Genomic DNA, 20,403 nt, shown 5'->3' with positions numbered 1-20,403 from the left:
TGGCGGACCTGCCACTAAGACAGTAAGGAGAGTGGGTGTGAGAAAGGAAGGTGCTGTGCCCTGGTGGTTAATGGTAAAAAAACTTACCAGATCTAGCATCTAACAAGGTGCCCTGACTTCTTGTCCTCTTAAATTCTAAACTGGTTCATAGTAGATGAGGGGAAAATAACTCCATACCCCAACCTCAGTTTTACAGGTTTTATGAAATATAAACTACTGTCAGTAGAGCGCTGACAGTACTTGCCCATTGGGGAACTACCTTCAGGCATTTATAGCAAGTGTTGATGAGTACAGGGAACCTGGGGAAGTCCTGCAGATCACATTGAGTGTGCATTCTAGCTCTGTATAAAGGGGCAGATAAGGGGAGAGAGATCTTAGCCCTGTGGTAATGGAATATCCAGTGATTTGGCAGGTTCAAATGATGAAATATTGATGACATTGATTATTAATGTAAAGTGACACTGCGTAGTGTAATCCTATTGGTATACTTTTAATTCCAGAAGAGTGTTATTATTCATTACTGAATCCTTGACAATTGAATGTGTTGTACTGTAATTTTTCCACAGCAAGAAGAGTGTCATTCACTTCTCTAGATCAAAAGTATAATGGTTATTTCTGAGAGAATCTGAAATGTCTTACACTGTATAATTTGAATCCAAAGAGCATATTATTTTTATAAAGCAGTACTTATTTTTCCACATTTTTGGTGTAGCGTTTTCTTTTGTGTGATATTGCGTGATTTTACTTTTGGGTGGTCTGCAACCTTAACACTGTGCCTCTGAAATGCATGTCTTGCCCTAGGCCAGGCTACCCAGTTCCAACAGGTGGTAAATGTATAACCTCTGCAGCAAGTAGCAGTGTGAGCCACACTCGGGTCATACATAACAAACTGATTGATCCTGCCCTAATCTTACTGTCACCGTCCACTTATCTGACGTATGTCAGCACTTTGAAAGAGGCTTAATGGAAGAAATAAGCACCAAAGGCATACTGGCAGAACAGGTCTCCAGGATTGTTTTCATTCACATTCAGGGCACTTTATTCACAGGTGGCCGGATTTGCATTACACTGACTGAACTTTCTCCTTCCGCTGCATGTTGCCGACTCCTCCTGAGTTGAATTTCCTCCCTCCAAGCCATGCCAGGCTCCTCTTACTCAGTTCACAAAGGGCTGATAGAGTGAGAGATGTTTGTCCTGTGAGGAGGTTAAAAGTGGCTTGGAACCAAATGTGGGAAAATGGGCATCCTGATGTGCCTTTGTGCGGGCAGCGGGACGGGAGCCATGAGGGCAGCGCAATCCGGCAAAATGCCCAACAGTTGGCTACCTTTATAAGTATGGCCAATGATGCTGCTGCAGCCAGCATGACTTTGGCACCATCTACTTCAAGTTTTATTTTCAGATTCAAACAGGCAGACCCTTTTCTTCACCCCAGGCGTTGGTCTGCACAGGGGTGTATTGAAGCAAGCCCAATGATGAAGCATGTCACAATTTTGTGGATGAGGACAGTATTTTCTCACAGAGCACTATTGAATTACATTTCCCTACTCCTCTGTATGTGTTATAGTTAAATATACTCACCCCTGCCACCACATTTACCATCTTTTCCATATAGCTGTGGGATAATGACCTTCAGGACCACCAGGAATGAATACATCTTCCCAGAAAAGGACCCTCATTGTGGGGTAGAGAGTAAATAGGGGCGCAGATACTTCATAAGGTACCTCTGGAAGCAGCCTAACCCCACCGTTCCTCCGGGGAAACACACAAGTGCTGGGTACACAATGAGTGTAGCGACTGCATAACTCTGCAACAGGTCTATGTATATATATATGCCAAAAGGTAGCAGAGCACTATGTAGGGTCAAAGAAAGCATACATTAAATGACTATATGAGATAGCTGGTTTGTGGACCCTTAATGCATTGAAATGGAGTGTTCTTTGAAGAGATGTGTCTTGACCTCTTTATTAAATTGGAGCAATGTTGGGGTGGCCCTGATGCATACGGTGATGTGGTTCCTGATCCTGGGTGCATAGATTTATTAAAATTCTATCCTAGTGTACACAATTTGAATAATGGTTATAAAAATAATCAGGATAGTGGCAATGATATTTGTCAATAAGCAGAGCAGCAGAAAATATTTCAACATTATGATGGTATTTTAGGGTCTCTATAAATTAATACCCAAATCCCTCCCTTTCCTTGGCTAACTAAGCTGATCTTAGCACCAAAGAGGGGCTTACTGGAGTTACATAGATGACTTACAGACGCATCATTTTCGTCCATAATAGTAGCAGTGTTCATTAAGGAGAAGCACGCGGTGGGCCTCAAACAGGTAGATCAGCCATTTGGAGGAATCCATGTGTCTCTTCTGCTAACTTCAACAAAGTTACCTACTGCGTGACTCACAGCCTGCATCAAAGTTCCTCTCGATCTAATAGTGCTTTGTTTCAATTTATATAGTATGGCTGTTCATTGTTGAATATTCTTTAAATAAACACGCAAGAAAAAGACTCTTCTCTTCTTTCATGTACTTAGCTTCACTGAAAAATTGTTTACGGTTTAAACACAATAAGTGATAATTGCAATGAATCAGATACCTCAATGACATTGATAGCTGTGCATTCATGTTTGAAACCATACACCTGACTGAATGCACATCATTTAAAAAGGGGGGTTATTTAAACACTTTGTCCCAGCCATTGAGTGCCAGAAGCTCCCTAGTATGACCTTGCCTTCATTCATTAAAACCCAGTACTCTTGTCATTGTCATGCCCACCCCAGCTGCCATGTGTGATCTTCCATCTGCACCATGGTTGCCGGGGAGTGTATGGGAGGTAATTTGAGTATTACCTGACCGTGATATCCAAAATGATTCCGATTGCTATATCACAGCGGACACAGGTATGTTTAAATCCATGTCCTTACTGTGCACTGGTTTTACGCCTAAAGGTATGCAATCTGAAATCTCCCTGAAAAGATGGGGGAGATGTAAAATAATTATTTCTTATAAACTGCTTCAAGCTTTCTTAGTAGATGCATTTTCCGATAAACCACCTGGTTTTTTAGGTGCCCATCAAAAGAGACTGGCAAATCTAGTGATTTCAGTCCCCTTCCCCTTCCTAGTTCATTCAAAAATAATCATCCTTCTAGATTTTGGGCATTTATGTTCCAAGTAGAGCATCAGTTCTTGGTGGAGCAAAGGATGTGCTCGGCTTATTTACGTGAGACCTGGAACTTCTTTTCCCGCATTCAGTATAACCAAGAACATTTATTGTGTTATAATGTGTTTTACCAAACCATTATAACAATAATAAATACACCTACGGACCCCCCAGGTACAACTTATGTGGTCTGTGACACAGGTGTGTGTATTACGGCAAAAATGACCTTTTAAATAATAGTCATCAGTGATTCTGTTGTTCATGATCTCTGGTGAGACGGGCCTCTTAGAACTAAAATTGCGACACATGGGGGTTTGATAGGTTGTTGTCTGTACAGGGGTGTCGGGGTCCATGCAGGTTTTCTGGGGCTGTGCAAGGGCTCCTGGGCCAGTATGTGGGAACCTATATTTTGTGTGTGTTTGGCTAGATGAACATTTGGGTGTTGGGAACGTATAAGGGTACTTTGGACTGCACACGAGACCGGAGGGAACTCTGGACTACGTGAGGATGTTTATGTCCTATACAGCAATGTTGTTTGGTGGTTGGATCTTGAATGGGTTGACACAGTGGGTTGGAACAGATGCTTACTACATTTTATCATCATTTATAGTGTACTAGCTTACCCGTCGCGCGTTGCTGCGATCTCCGAAGAAAGGAAATTCAAGGAAACTCGTTATGATAACATTCAATTTACATTGTGTCATTTTTATTGAAACTTATTCATTTTAATATGGAAACATTTCAAAATGTCGTTTTAATTCAATTTATTTATTCGAGTGCTTGTGGATACACGATTTTTTGTTTTTTTGTCTGGTGCTTACATCAGTATTCGAAATATTATGAGGTCCCTGGGGGGCCGATATTTAAAAAGATTTTATGCCAGAAACCTTTGCGGGAGTGTACGCAACAACTTCACAAAGTTTCCTGGCGATCGGATGAATGCTGTTTTAATTCCATTTATTTATTCTAGTGCTTGTGGAGCCACAATTTATTGTGCGTACATCAGTATTCGAAAGATTATGAGGGCCCTGAGGGGCCGATATTTAAACATTTTTTAAAAATGTATGCCAGAAACCTTCGCGGGAATGTACTCGACAACTTCCCAAAGTTTCATGGCGATCGGATGAATGGTGTAGTAATGCATAAAGGACAAACAGACAAACCGACAGACTTACATTTGTTTTTATATATATATATATATATATAGATAATTTATCAGAACTACCTTACTCTTTTATCCTCAGTTTGCCTTTCCCAGTGGATGAGGAGGATGATGACGAAGATGGACCTGGCGGCGGAGATGGCTACAGTAGACCTCGAAGTGCCCTTTATGGGAAGGGGTTATCGGAGCAGCAGAATGAGGGGATACTAATGGTTAAGAAAATGATGATGTCCTTGGATGAGGAAGATGGCCTGGATGAAGTATACACCTTTAGGTAATGCGCCATGCAGAGTGTTACTGTGCTACTAAGGATGCATATTGTATGTGCTGCAGAGTAACAAAATTGCTTACGCTCCACTGATGTGGCCAATATAAATCCTCTATATGGGAAAATGTCAAATTGTTGGTTATTCCCACTTATGGCCTTGAATCCCGCTGTATGTAATACATGCAACTAAATAAGTCTATGGAAAAGTCACCTTTTGTTCATGGTGACTTCTGATTCTTCTAGGTGCCCTACTTTTACTGTTATTAAGACTTTGTACACTGTTACACTACAAAACTGTGCGACAATGTGTGCGCTGTAGTGCTAAAATGGTACTCTAAAAATAAATGTCACCCAATTTGTCTATTTGACTTTCTTGTAAGGCCATGATTGATTAACTGAAATGACACCCAGAAGTTAAATGTCCTATGTAGTGTGAAGTGTACAATTTTACCAGCCACATATACGACACAAATATGTAGCTGCCAAAACCACTGCTGTAAGCTGGTCCTGTACAGGTTAAAATCATGCATTGTAGCCACACATGGAAATAAAATCTGCCCTAAAGAAAAAAATATTTGTAGCATTATGTAAATACTCCTGCTCTGCAAACTGCTGGCAACTAGTGTTGGGCTCTGACGTTTGCAAGTTTTTCTTCAAAGACATCTTTTGAGTCCCAAGCTGTGCTGTGACTCCTCCTTTGGTCGACAATGCATGTAGATACATATACTTTTTTCTTTCTTTTTGTTGATGCCATCCATTTCAAACAATGCGGGCACAGACTTTGTCGTGTTCCCTACACATTTTTAGCGCTCACTGGTTCAATTTCGAAATTGAAGTTTCAGGATAGCAATCTGTGCTTCAACAGCCCTCTGGCTCTCCTCCACTGCGCACCTGTAGAAGATGGCCGACTGCTGCTTGACGCCCCGGACACCGGGGACCTTCCCTCGCCTTTTGGGAACCAAATGTTCTCCTTCGACCATCAACTCAGACCGGAACAGACACTCTTCAAACATTGCCCCTGTATTCGTGGTCAGATCACCATGACATCTGTAATCTGTGCCTCTCCGCTGACAATAAGCGCACCTCCTGCGAATCCTTCCTCATCTACCTTTTAGAAATAATCATAGAGTACTGTAGAGAGAGGCACTGGGCATGCCTCAAAAAGCATCCTCAGATTCCGGACATTCTAAGAATGGATTATCCCTTTAGTGCCAAAGAAGGTGATGGCACAGGTCCATCCAGAGTCCCAGCATCTGTGCCAATGTCCAGGCCAGCAGCGGTATGGTTACGTGATTCAGAAGGCAAGGAAGAGAAGGAAGTTGAACTGACACAGAAGATCTATGGCCCTCTAGCCAAGTAGACTTCCAGGGTAGTAAGTACTACACTTCTCTCTGAGACCCACGTGCATAAAAAGTCCCAGGTGAAGGCTGAGCACCTCTTTTGTGGGAGTCTGGTATTGAGACATTGGCATGGACAAAAGAGACTGGTGCCTACAGGTTCTTTTATGCTTTCAGGCTGTGGTTGGCACTAAAAGAGGGCTTTGTAGTCAACCAAGTCTCTGTCCAATGTAATCCAACCTCGCTGACCGTTCAGTCCTAGATCCAAGGGATTCTAGCACCTCCGCTCACATCTAGAGTCGACACCAAAGACTGCACTGAAGCTGGCGCCAGAGATTCCTATGATGCGGACGGTCCAGTCTACGCTGACAGCCTCAACTCCTTGATCTAAAGAATGGGAGGTACTGATAGTACACAAATTCTAGGAAGAGTTCGGAAACAGGTAGAAGCGTCTCTTTATCTACCTCATCTCCAGTAAGTACTCAGTAAAACCACCTCTACCAGAGCCCTCAGAGGCATTCCCTTGCAATAGAAGACTTACCTTTAAAAAAGAACCTTCCTCCGATGCCCCTTAGTAGCCAGTGTCTAAGAAACACGGGCATAAGACCTCTCCAATATGTTCTAACTCCACCTCCCCTACCTCTGCCACTTATTTCACCAACTCTTCCACCATAGTCACCTGAGGGGTACCCACACACCTTTTCTGATCCAGGCAGTGCATATGATCCCATCGATCCATATGACCCTTAGACACAGGAACAACGGATGAACCTTGGGAGGACTATAATGTCGACTCATGGGTCAATGGCGAAGCATGGGTGTTGCCATGGAAGCAACATTCTTAGGGGCGCAACATTTTAATAGGGGCACACAATTTTAAAAGAAAAGTGGAAGGATACTTGCCTTGCCCCTAGTGCTAAATGCAAAAAGAATAGACAATGGACGCAATGTTGAACCAATCAAACATTCACCCCTGGTCACAGATCTGGGTTAAATCCATCTTTTCTTTGCATGCCACGCCATTCCAGTTTAGGAAATCAATCTCGACCCTGTTCCCTATGGGAACAGCCCCGGTTGTTGGCAACCCACGCTACGCCGCTGTCCTGGGGTCTTGACTTGGACCACAACTCGATCAGAGCATCTCTGCCGAATGATAAACCAACCTCCCATGAGGTCATCCAGAGGGCTGCTCCACAGCATGAAATGGACATATACTTCTTTCAAAGGGAAACTAACTTCCTAGTGGTACTCTTTCCATGTACAAACGCATGTGGAGCGAAGGGTCGTACAACATTTCCTCCATCAGTGGGAGGAAATCACATCAGACCAGTGGGTTCTTAGCAGAGATATCCTCAGCACAGACTGCCTCTGCCTTCTTAAAGTAGTAGTACAAGTGCTCCTCCAACAAGGGGAAATCCTGTCAAAACATATCTTTATGAGAGAGCAGAGGAGGAGTGACTCGCATCTTCCCATACCCTGATAATTTTATGATCAAGAGTGGCGGAAGGCAGCGGTGCATAACGCACACTCAAGCAGTAATTTTGTTGCTACACACCTATGATTTGCTGTAAATGTCACCAGGTCTCCCAACCCCTTCCAGGGATCCATGTCGAACAAAGTTACAGGAAAAGCCTTTCCCAAATAACAGTCCGGGTTGTCATTCCAGCAGCTCACAGTTCGAACCATGCTTCTCTTGTTTCTGGAAACAAAACTGAGGCTCAATCCTTGACGCTCATCCTGGTGGCTCCCACTTTGGCCAGGCAGCTCTGATATTCCATGCTTCTGGAACTGTCCGTTAGATGCCATAAGAAGCTGCCACTCAGGCAGGGTCTTCTCACATAGAGGCAACCCAGATTACACATCCAACCCCCAAAAGCTTAACCTACCGATCTGGCACACACAGTCTTATAGCTTGACTTTGTAAAGCTCACTCAAGAACGCATGGTCTTTCTTCTGAAAGGCGCGTTGACCCACCACACGAGTCTGTTACATAGCAAAGTGGAAAAGGATTGCTATCTGACATCTGCAAAGGAGGGCACCTGGTCAACACCACACACTTTAACCAAGCAGTACTATGTGGACATCTTAGCCGTCAACAGGCTGTTTTTGGCCAGACTGTTTTAAGGACTTTGTGCCGCACAACTGCTTCATCTACTCCATAGCCACCGCGTATGTAGGGTACTGCTTTACAGTAGAGTATGTCTATCTACTGCCACACATGCTACAAACTGAACACGTTATTCTTTATCTTTTTGTAGCATGTAGTGCAGAATCGTATGTGTCTGCTGTTATTCCTGGAAGCTTGTGATCATTACAGATTTCTTCTTTCATTACTCAATTTACACTGCATAATTTAGCAAGTTACGCTCACTTCACACTCTATACACATTCTGCACCACCGTGTAAGAATAATGTAAAATGGAGTCGATAGCCATGCACATTGTGGACTAAAAGAGGTGTCACATCTCCTAACTCGGAAATCTTCTACAAAGAAAAACAAGTTGCAAATGCCCGTGCCCAACACTAAATAGCAGGAGCATGCAAATCCTGTGAAGCTATAGCTCTACACTCTATGAACAGATGCCTACATTTTCCTTGTATATTAATAAGTGTATTTTGTAAGCCCACCATGTTGGATGCTTCATCTATATTAAAATGGTAACCTGCATATTTGAAATAGTGTTTCAGCACTGTGACTAAATATCCAGATGCTGTTTTCACTGTGTAGGTTCAGCTAGATTCTCCATGAAGAGACCTCAGTATAATTAAATCCTTAATTTCTATCTTTCAATGGGAGTATGCTAGTGACACGACTTAACGTTATTTTCCATTTAGCTTCATAAACTAGTTTCTTAGTAAAAGTAGATTTGTGATAACTTTAGTGGAAAAGTAACTTAATGAAATTGTATTTGTTGTGAGAAAACAAAGTTATGAACCCAAAAGAGCTAACCAAGCTGGCAAGAGGCAACACATACAGATTAAAGAGGGTAGGACTTTGGAGCAAAGCCGGTCATAAGAAACTGTTTGAGTTTTATTAGTGCATAATTAATGAAGAGGTTGGGGGTTTTTATCCTCTTCAGCAAATTCCTGGACCTGCGCAAATTACACCTGAAGACAAAGGCCCTTCTGGAAGAAAGACTTAAGGACTCCTGACTCAGGGTGGCACCCATGGACCGGTACTGCTATCCAAGGATGAGGTGACTGACCTCATGTTTGCCTACTTCAGGGGCACGAAAAGTAGATAAAATGCTGGCTTCATCAAGGCACAGCTGAGGGCTGTGGAATGGACATTGCAGAATCCCAAGCAGGAAAAAGACCTGGGGCTAGATGTAGGTAAAAAGGTTTTACCGATTCTAAAATACCGAATTTTACCGATTCAGTATTTTAGAATCGGTAAGACCTATGTAGGTAATTATTCGGTATTTTTTACCGAACCGTTAAGATTCGGTAATTACCCATTTGGTAATTGCCATTCATTCCTATAGGCCCATAGGAATGAATTGCAATTACCGAATGGGTAAATACCGATTTGGTAAAATTGTGAAATAGTCAAGGGTGGCAGGGTGTCACTTTGACACCCTGTTGCACCCCTGATTAGTGCTTGTGTGCCCTTAGGGCATGTATGTGTACCACATGACACAGGTGTAAACGCACATATTTGCATTTACATAGGAATTCGTTATTTACCACCAACTAATAGTTGGTGGTAAATAACAAATCCTTAACCCCTTCCATGCTCATGACGGAACGGTTCCGTCATCAGCGTCGGTGCTCCGGTGCTGATGACGGAACATTTCCGTCATGAGTCAATGTGATTTATGACCCTTAAGCACTGCAGCGAAATTCGCGCAGCACTGAAGAGGTTAAAGCCCTGTAGTACTGTTTACAGTGCTACCTAAATTTCAAAATACAGATTCGGTAATTTTACCGAATCGGTAAATTTACTGATTTGGTAAATTTACCGATTTGGTAAAATTACAGAATCTGTATTTTTTCATGCCCTAAATCTCAGTATCCAAACACCGGTCGGTAACCGATTTTCGGCCGTTAACGACCGGTATTTGGATACCTACATCTGGCCCCTGGTGTCTTAAATCCGGCCCTGAGGACCTGTTAACTGCAGGAGTGACTAGTAAGAAATGTTTCTGCAGTTGGAGAAAAAGTGGGGCTTGTTGTTTTTTTCCACCTCTAGAAGACCAGGACGTTGGATGCTGAGGCTTACCCTGAGGTGGGCACACCAAAGGCAGACCGGTTTGTCCCAGTTGAAGTTTTGTCCCAGTTGAAGTTATTTGCAGCGCTGAAAACCGGTTCAGTGGGATCTTGCAGTAAAGGTATTCAGCTTTGTTAACTGCTGCCTTGCTGCAGTTACCAGTCTTATTCTGCTGCTGAATTTTGAGAACCAAAAAAATGACTAAATCGCCCTTGAATCTTGTCCCACTATAAGATTCTGTGTCACAAACGTAGACTAAATGAGAAAGCAAAACCTTTGCTATGTTATAAACGGCCTCTGCTCCATTGCTCCTGGGCTGAAATTGTGTCTAAATCCTGATCATCTGCAAACTGATATTTGTTAATGCCATTTTATTATTTCTAGGGTCTTTTTTAAAAACTTTTTTTTAAAAAAATCATGTCTTCTGAATTTTAATTGTTTTAGTGTCTTTTTTTCTTAAGACATATTCTCTCTTTTTAAACTAATTTTCAGATTTTATTCTGGTATTTTATTTGACTTTAAACTTCTTAGTACTACTTACACTTGACATGCATTTCTTTGGGTAATTACTTACTTGTGCCATAGCCACCAGTAATTTAACTGAGTTTCACTGAAACATGTGTTCAGTCCTCACTAGGGTGTGTTTATTAAGTTTGTAAGGGTAACCATTTCCCTAATTATTAACCTGATTTTTTAACTTCTCTATGAGCTCATTCTTTGTAGCTTTCTAGCTCTTAAACTTTTAGAGTTCTTTTAAATATATGTTAAATGGTGGGACCAAAACTCCACTTAATGAACTGACATTTGTGACCTGGCACTCATTGATCCATTCTTACGAGAGTGGTTTAGCGCAGGATATGGCCGTTCAAATGTTCACCACTTTGTGGTCCTGGGTCATCCACCATCATGTTACCGAATGTATTATTTCATTTTAGGAATGTGACGTAACACTAGCCTAGCTCCAAGGAACTCTATGGTGTTTTACAGAAAACATTTGTAATCCAGTAGGGCCTTGTCAAACATGAGATACTGTACATAGAATAGTACTTAGCTTTTGTTGGGTCTGGATGTAACTACAGTGCTGAAAACAGGAAGTTAGAGAGAGTGGGGATATGCATTTAACTGTTGGACCTCCTTAGCAAAGGTCTCACAGGCCTGTTTACAGTAAGTGATTCTAGTGATGGATAGTGCTGTGCTGCAGATTCTTTACTTTCACATTACTAATAAACTACTGAAAGTTAATAGTCCAATAGGCTACGCACAAGTTGGTGCCAGAAATGAGCTAGTGAACACTAATACATGGGCTATGGAGGAGTCCAGATAGCTGGTGGTGGCAGAAGAGATGCCAGGTAAGGCAAGTGATACGTATTTGGATAGTCAGAGGAGGGTGCCAGATGCAGGCTGTGGTTTCTTTTAGGAAAGGCAGAAGAGGGTAGCAGTAGGAGCCATTGGTACCTAGTAGGATTGGTGGAGGTGAATGGTAGAGGCATGCAATATCTTCCAATAGGGTAGGCGTAAGAATGTACTGGGTACCAGTGGGACATAGTAGTATAGGCGGAGGAGGGTGCCAGAAGGCTCCCAGTAGGAAAGGTAGAAAAGGGTGCCAGGTAGCAGGCCGGAGCACCCAACAGAAGACTACAGGAGTGGAATCACCAGGATACCAACTCATTTACAGATAAGCGTCTTCCATCATCCTCAGTTACCCTGTCACCGTATGCTGCCATGTTTGTAGGCCAGCAATGCTCTCCATTGCTGACACAGCCAATGCAAGGTAAGGTAAGCTGTGCTGCATCCTGTTAGGACTGGAAGTAAACATAATGGAGTCATAAGCTCAGTTACCATTGATGTTCCAAGTAAGCAGAGCAGCTCTCTGGGGAAATACACGAGTGTTTGAAGGCCAGGTGTCGATGGAAGTCTGCTTGCTCTCTCACTTTATCATGAGAAGGCCTGCTGAGGTGTGTCCAAGCACAATGCTGCAGCACTTCATTAGTAGAGCGTGAACTTCACAGTGGATAGGCATGAAAGGATAATGTAGGGTCACTGACAAAGTAAATCAAAGACTATGCCAACGAGATCCAGGAAGATCCTGTTGAAGGAATGTTTTATTTCCTGCTCTTCTTGGTACCTTGCTCTGTATTTTTCTACTTTAATATTTTAAGTAGTTTTTCTCTCTTTATCTCCCATCGCTGGACCAACTACTCCTTGTGAATTCCTCTAGACTAGGCTGGGAAGGGCATCTGGCCAACCCTCCCAAAGGTGCGCTTCCGCATGGAAAAAGCCCGAATCTCCGCTTCACTGGCCCTTTTTGGTAACTTTCAGAAACAATGTTAAGGTCCCTTGCAGAAGCCATCCAATAGCTGTGGCAAATCACATTAGGGAGTCTGGCTTTCTACCCTGCTGCCTAGGGATGCACAGTTGTCATTGAGGAGTCTGTGTGTTGAACCTCATTGCCAAAAGAACAATTGATGGACAGAATTCAGAACAATGTCATACATTCACCCCAGTACAGAGATCTGGGCCTAAATCCATCTTTTTTTTTGCTCACCATGCCGTTCCAGTTTAGACTCAGCCATATGCTAATCAGTCTTGACCCTGCACCCAATGGGAACAGTCTAGCCCGAACTGCCAGGCCAGGTCCTCCCTGGACTGGAAACAAGCATCCTAGGACCGGTTTCAGGCTTTCAGCCCTCATCAGCCAGGATAGCTTGGCTCTGATGGGATGGTGATCACGAGATGCACATCTGGGCATAGCCATCCCACTCGTAATGACAAATGCAGAAGGAACAATTGATGGACAGAATGCAGAACAATATCATACATTCAACCCAGTACAGAGATCTGGACCTAAATCTATTGTTTTTTGCTCACCATGCCATTCCAGTTTGGACCCAGCCATATGCAAATCAGTCTTGACCCTGTGCCTCATGGGAACAGTCCTGCCCGAACTGCCAGGTCATTGCCACCTGAAGCAAGCAGGAGTAGTTGGGGAGGTTGCATAAAGTTAGAGGCACTCGTTGGTCAGTGCTTAGATTCATGCTAAATGCACCATATGATAGTCACTTTTATTTGCTAGCTCTTCCTAACTGAATTATGTAGGAAAGGTAGTCATTTTGTTCTGTAAGTCTATCTTTACTCTTGATGCTCCATGTGTGCTGCCATTGGCTCTCTCTCCAGCTGATATTACTTCCTCTCACTCCAGCCTTTTCTTCCTTTTGTTACAGGGACAGCCTGCAGCGCCTCTCCATCTTTAAGAAGATTGAACGGAGGCCCATGCCTTGGCCATGCCAGCTAACCATAGGCAGCCAGATCTCCATACGAATTGTGGGCTACAAATCAGTTAAGTCTTGTTGCCTTTTGCTTCACTTTGTTTTCCGTTTTTTGTGGCTGGTTTAATTTCTGTGTTGAATCTGAATTTTCTAAATTAGAATGCCAATATTAATTACGCTTCTTGGCTCGTTGGGAGAGTTGCAACTGCGGCAGCAGGGTTCACACTCTGATGTCGGCTGACCTGAAAAGAAGGTCCACTTGTTTCAAAATGGATCACCTTGATGACAGGGTGGTCATTCAGGCATTTGGCCTCTAAGTGTCATGAAGGAAGCATGGGAAAGTGGGCTCTGTGGACCAAGGTGACAATGTTTGCCTGATACATAATCCACTGCCCCATGTCACCAGTGTGAGGCTGAACACAGATAGGGGTAGACGTATGAATATTATTAAATGTAAATTGGAGACACAGCTGAAACGCCTAAAAGACACTATGTCAGTTTGCCACTGGACAACTCGCAATGTTGCTCCGTCCCTCTGGAGATGTTTCTGGCCTGACAATATCTGGTTATATTAAAGTGGTCCCACCAAGAACCCATTATCCTTGTGTGTGTGTTGCTTGGGACATCCCCTAGATGTATATACTTACTCTTCTACAATTGAGCAGTAATCCAGCCTGCTAAGCCACTCTGGAAATGAGGGTTGCTCGTAAAGTCCTGTTTGACAAGCAAGCACTTCTTTCTACTCTGGAAACACCCCAGTATTAACTTCTTGGGGTCTCGGTCAATTAACATTCCAAACATTTCTTCCAATGTGTTGAGGATTGTGGCCCAATATCTTTGGAAGACTTGGCATTTTCACATCACATGCAGCAGGGTACCACTTGCCACCCCGAATCGAAGGCATTCCGGTCCACTGCCATTCCCCATTGGCCACAGTCTATTGGGGGCAGTCATAAATCCTGTGAGAGTATTTAAATGGAACAAGTCTTTTTTTTGATTTCAAGAAAATTTTATTGAAAAAGAAGTGATATAAAGTAAAAGGATCAGAATACAATTCAAGTGATACACTAATGCAAGAGAGCTATACAATCAGGGGCTAAACTTGAGAAATAATCAAGGTAAATGCATATAAAATTAAAAATAGCCAGTTATAAAGTATAGAATTCAATTAGGGAAAAGCTACTAGCCGGGTACTAAACAAACGTATCACTATCAAATATGGAGATGGGGACAGGGGAGGAAATAGAATAAAAGAAGAGAGGAAAGAAGAGAGAGAGCAATAGAAGGATGAACGGGGGTAGAGGACAGGAAAGAGAAGAGAAAGAAGAAGAAAAAAGAAGAAAAAGAGGAAGGATTCCCACAGGACTAACCAACCTAGAAACTTAGAGGACAACACTTAGACAGACATATCAAAAGGAAACTGAAGAACCAACCCATTTGAGGACAACTCCATATAATCATCCAAAGCTTTCCAAACCCTACTAGAAATAGATGGAGAAAGGTGAGCTTGATCAACCGACGTGTGAGCACTGCGTAAAAAGGAAACCCAGGCCCACCATGTATGATAGGAAACCAAAGAAAAGGATTTCCATTCCATAAGAATGATTTTCACAGCAATAGAGAGGAGAAGATCCATCAACTGTAAATCCAGAGGATCCAATGGGAGAGGAGTAGGGGCAGCCAGTGGGCCCAATAAAATTAAAGGGAAAGAAAGTTGGAACTCCATACCAAAAATAAGAGCGATGTTTATGGATGAGGTCCCAAAAAGGCTGAAGCAAAGAGCAACCAAAAAACATATGGTGAAAATCGCCTGGCAACAAACCACAACTCCAGCATAGGTTGTCATCTTTAAGATTTAGCGACTGAAGACGCACAGGCGTCCAATGGAGGAGATTGATAGAGAAAAACAGTTGCATTAAAGATGGTGCAATTTTATTACGAAGAGAGAGTTTACCAATTAATTGCCAAGTCTCCGAGGAAATATGATCTGTAATAGCAGGATCAAAGTGATGTATCCATTTTTGCTGAGCAACCGTCTGTGCGGGTAGAGAAGCAGATGACAAAAATTTATAAATTTTGGAGGCGACGTGACCAGATTTGATCCAAATATGAAAAAGTGAGATGATAGAAGAGGTAGGATGAAGACGGACTTTAGCAAGGGCCACTTTAATTTTTAGAAAAGTATAAAAATCAAGATTTGTTAAAGAATGCTTTTGAGCCAAGGTGGAAAAAGGTAATGGTTGATCAGAAGCATCATACAGATGTTTAACAAGCGAGATCCCTTTATCTACCCAGTAGGCCATAAGGTTGGGAGTAATGTTGAGTTTAATTTTGGAATTCCGCCAGATAGACGACCACCTAGTTTTGTGTAAAGGAATTGCCACTTTCCTGACCGCAGCAATTGTATCAATAATGATAGAACGAGAAAACAGGATATGTAAACTAGAAGTCGTGCAAAAAGAGGCCGTAGGCAAAGGGGATGCTAATTCTTGTTCTATGAGCAACCAAGAGGGAACATGAAGAGATGGAGGAGAGAACCATAAAGCTCCTTGAGAAGCCAGAAAGGCAGTTTGGTATTTTTCCCAATCAGGAAAATTGCAGCCCCCCATATCGCAAGGCCGACGCAAAAATTTGTATGCAAGTCTAGCACGTTTGTCATTCCACAGAAATTTAGAAGTCAGACCATCGATTTCGCGAAAAAAGGAATCTGATAATTTAACCGGAAGCATGGATGAAACAAAATTAATAATCGGTGTGATCATCATTTTGAGAGTCTGGAGGCGACCCCACCATGAAATATGTTTCGGAGACCATGTATCCAAAAGACGACGGACTTTAAGGAGAGTCTGGGATTCATTATAGGCAGTGGTAGCATAGAGAGTAGAACAGAAATAAATCCCTAAGTATTTCAGATGTGTAGATTGCCACTTAAAGCCCGCAGAGCCGATATGAGAGGGGAAACAATAGGCATTCAAAGGGAACATTTCCGTCTTATCTTTATTTAGGGTATACCCTGAAACCGATGAAAAGAGGGAAATCGTATTTGAAAGAGCAGGGATTGCCAAAGCAATATCGTCTGAAAAGATGAGAACATCATCCGCGTACGCAGCAGTTTTAATACGGTGAGGCCCGAAACAAAAACCTTTAATATCGGGGTGTAGCTCAATCAGTCGAAGAAGAGGGTCAATAGATAATAAGAATAAAAGTGGGGATAAAGGACACCCCTGTCTAGTGCCCTGACGAAGATTAAAAAACGATGACGTAGCACCATTAACTCTAATGTTAGCTTTAGGTTGAGAATATAAGGACATTATCATATTAATAAAAGAGTCGCCAAGATTGTGCGCGCACAAAACTGCACGAAGAAATTGCCAAGAGACCTTGTCGAAGGCCTTTTCCGCATCAAGGGCCAAGGCCGCGGCAGGGAGTTGAGATCTTTTGGCAGCACCGAGAACGTGACAAAAAGTGCGTATATTGTCACGCGCAAGACGGCCTTTCACAAAACCAGTTTGAGAAGGATGAACAAGATGAGGGATAAAGGATTCTAATCTTTTGGCGAGAATTTTAGCAAAAACCTTAGCTTCCATATTAAGGAGAGAAATAGGACGGAAGTTTTTGGGATCCGAATGATCTTTCCCTTCTTTCGGGATCACTACTATAGTAGCTTCAGCAGCCGTACCAGAAACAGATCCATCCTTAACAAAAGAGTCAAAGAGAGATTGTAATTTGGGAACAAGCGTAGGGAGAAAAGTTTTATAAAATAAAATTGGATAACCATCAGGGCCTGGAGCCTTGCCAGAACGAGTAGCTTTAATTGCAGAAATAATTTCTTCGGGGGAAATAGGCTTATTTAGAAAAGTACGATCATCATCAGAGACCGACTGAATCGGAACCGAAGTTAAAAAAGCCTGACACCGGTCAAAAGAGGAATCATTAGAAGGAGTGTACAGTTTATTATAATAGTCACGAAAAACTTCAAGTATTTCCCCTGTTTGAAATTTTTTAGAACCTGTGTGATCAGTAATGGAAGAGATTTGCGAGGACTTAAAGGAGAAATCCTGAAATTTTAAGGTAGCAGCCAAAAGCTTCCCAGCACGATTTTTTAACAACAACTTCTTGGATTTCTGTGCTTGTACTCCAATATGAGCTCTTTTAGTAACAATGGTATTATATTTGTTTTTTAGTTGTTTTATTAGCTGTAAACAAGATGAATCTTTAGATTGTCTAAAGTTGGCTTCCAGAGTTTTAATTTGAGATGATAAATCTGTAAGCTCCTTTTTAATATCTGAATTTCGTTTGGACATACACTTAATCACTTGACCACGGAAAGTGCATTTGAATGAGTCCCATAGAACGACTGGGGAAGAGACAGAGCCTTCATTTTCATGAAAGAAAATGTCTATAGCTTTAGAAAATTCATCAACCTGAGAGGCATCATGTAAAACTTCGGTATTCAATCTCCATGAACGACCGCGCCCTTTAGGAGCAAAGGAGGACAGTGTAAAGGTGACCGCCGCATGATCGGAAATCAAAATAGGATGTATAAGCGGAGAAGAGGAAGATGAAACAAGCGAAGAATGAACCAGGAGATAATCAATACGAGAGAAGGAAGAATGAGGCGAAGAGAAGAAAGAAAAATCACTACCAGTAGGGTTATGGAGTCGCCATAAATCTTGAAGATGGGTAAAGGAGCACATATTAAGCATTTGTTTGTGAGATTTAGGAGGCCGAAACTGAAATGCAGAATTCCTGTCTAAAAGAGGGTCCAGTGGTAAATTAAAATCTCCACCTACAATAAGATTGCCAGAGTGCGGGGTGTCATTCAGTTTCTTGGTAACCGACTTCCAAAAGGCAGGATCATCAGCGTTAGGAGCATAGATATTCATCACATACAGTTCATGTTGACCATCCGACAACTTAGACAACAGGCAGCGACCCTGAGAGTCATGATCAGAAGAAAGTATAGATAAACCAGAATTTTTTTTAACTAATGTACTGACCCCATTTCGTTTACCAGAGGCATCAGAACAGCAAACATCCGAAACCCATTCCTTCTTCAAAAACAACGCCTCTCTGTTAGAGATCTTGGTCTCTTGAAAAAGAACCAGGTCAGAAGACAGGGATTTACAATAATCTAAGACTTTCGACCTTTTCACCGGATGATTCAAACCCTTAACATTAAGGGATAAAACATTTAAACCCGGCATGGAAATACAGAATAACAAAGAAAAGATGACATGGATGACAGAAAAAGAAGCAACCCTACACAAACAAGGAACAAATCTTCAAACCTAGGAAACACGGAGGGAAAATCCATGTGGGGAATCCAAGAGAAAGAGGAAGAAAGAAGAAAGAAAAAGAGAAAAGAAAGGAGGGAGGGAGGAAGCAGGAGGGGAGGCCTAAAAAAGACCAACATCATACTAGGGAGAACGTGGAAAAGGCGAGTACAGGTCCCGTACTAGGAGGAAAAGTAATTGATCACAATAGCCCCAAATATAGCAGGCTGATAGCATTAAAATAGAAACTGGTAACAGACAAAATTAGCAGCGCAAAGCTGCATAACCATTTGGATAGGCAAGAAATAACTAAGAAAATTGTATAAACACATTTAGTCATCAGTCTAAAATCAGAGACATAGCAATAATAGTTAAAACTAACAGAGAAACTGATTAGAAAAACAAAAATCAGAGGCAACACATGAACAATAGATGAGTGTATAACGATCAATATGCACATTCTAAAAATAAAAACATAGTTAATGAACAAACTATACCTGTATATAATAACAATATATGATTGAAGTAGAAAAAACCGGAACATACAAATATGTAGGGAATAAAGGAAGAAAGGCAGTAAAATGGATAGAAAAGAAAGAGATAGAAAATGACAAATATGAGAAAAAATAAGGTAACTAGTAAGAGATAAGCGTCGAGAAAAGAGAAAAGTGACTTGAAATAAATAATGACAGAAAGTAAGAGCAAGAAGAGCAGAATACAAGCTGAAGAGCATGACTTTGGAAAGAAGGAGAGAGCAGAACACAGTAAGGGCCCAGAAGAACAGGAAAGATCTATCAAATAACCTTGGAAGTTAAAATCGACATATAGCGATAACATGAACAGGCATAATGTACCTAAACAGAATGTATAATTACATTTAGTTATTAGTCTAATATCAAGCGATAAAGCAATACTAATTAATATTATCAGAGAAACTGATTAGAAAAACAAAAGCCTGAGGTAACTCATGAACAGTAGATGAATGCCTGACGAACAGAAATGCATAACCTAAAAATATAGTTAACGAACAGACTATAACTGTATATAATAAGAATATATAGTTGAAGTAGAAAAAACCGGAGCATATAACTATGTAGGAAAGACAGGAAGAAAGATAGTAAAATAGATAGAAAAGAGAACGACAGAAAAAAGACAGAAATGAGAAAAAATAAGGTAATTAGTAAGAGATAAGCGTCTAGAAAAGAGAAAAATGACTTGGACTAACCAACGACAGAACATCAGAACAAGAAAAACAGAATACAAGCTAAAGAGTATAACTCTGGAACAAAAAAGGAGAGAGAACAGGAAGCAGTGTGAATACCAGAAGAACAGAAAAAGTCTATCAAACAACCTTGGAGGTCAAGAACGACATATAAGCTCAACATGAGAGAGGAGAGACCCAGGCATGCAAAATAGTACATCCAGACGAAAGAAGAAGACAATTCAAGTGCCCGAGGCACCAGAAGACTGCGAAGTCGCTTTCTGAATCTCCATCTCTATCTCCAACTGGTTGTCCAGAAATGTAGATAAGTCGGCCGGTTCATCAAAAATTCTAGAACGTCCTTTATAAGTAATGCGGAACTTCGATGGACCAGAAAATGAAAAGGGAATATCCATTTCAGAAAGACGCTTCCGAAGATTAAGGAAACCCTTTCTCCTTATAACCGTATCTCTGGCAAAGTCCTGAGAGATTGAGATTCGATGACCATCCCAGATGACTTGT

At 41.8% G+C, this 20,403-nt stretch overlaps 1 protein-coding gene across 1 annotated transcript in view; it reads left to right on the top strand.

The window, feature by feature from the left end:
* Nucleotides 1–20,403, top strand: part of XRCC5 (X-ray repair cross complementing 5) — a 511,073-nt gene that overhangs the window by 80,549 nt on the left and 410,121 nt on the right. The window contains exons 6-7 of the mRNA XM_078679276.1: nucleotides 4,406–4,597; nucleotides 13,360–13,474. Coding sequence (XP_078535402.1) covers nucleotides 4,406–4,597; nucleotides 13,360–13,474 — 307 coding nt within the window. The remainder of the gene's footprint in view (nucleotides 1–4,405; nucleotides 4,598–13,359; nucleotides 13,475–20,403) is intronic.

The sequence above is a fragment of the Lissotriton helveticus genome, chromosome 3_1 (genome assembly GCF_964261635.1).
Source record: "Lissotriton helveticus chromosome 3_1, aLisHel1.1, whole genome shotgun sequence".
Lineage (NCBI taxonomy): Eukaryota > Metazoa > Chordata > Amphibia > Caudata > Salamandridae > Lissotriton > Lissotriton helveticus.
This window is presented reverse-complemented; position numbering and strand designations above follow the sequence as displayed.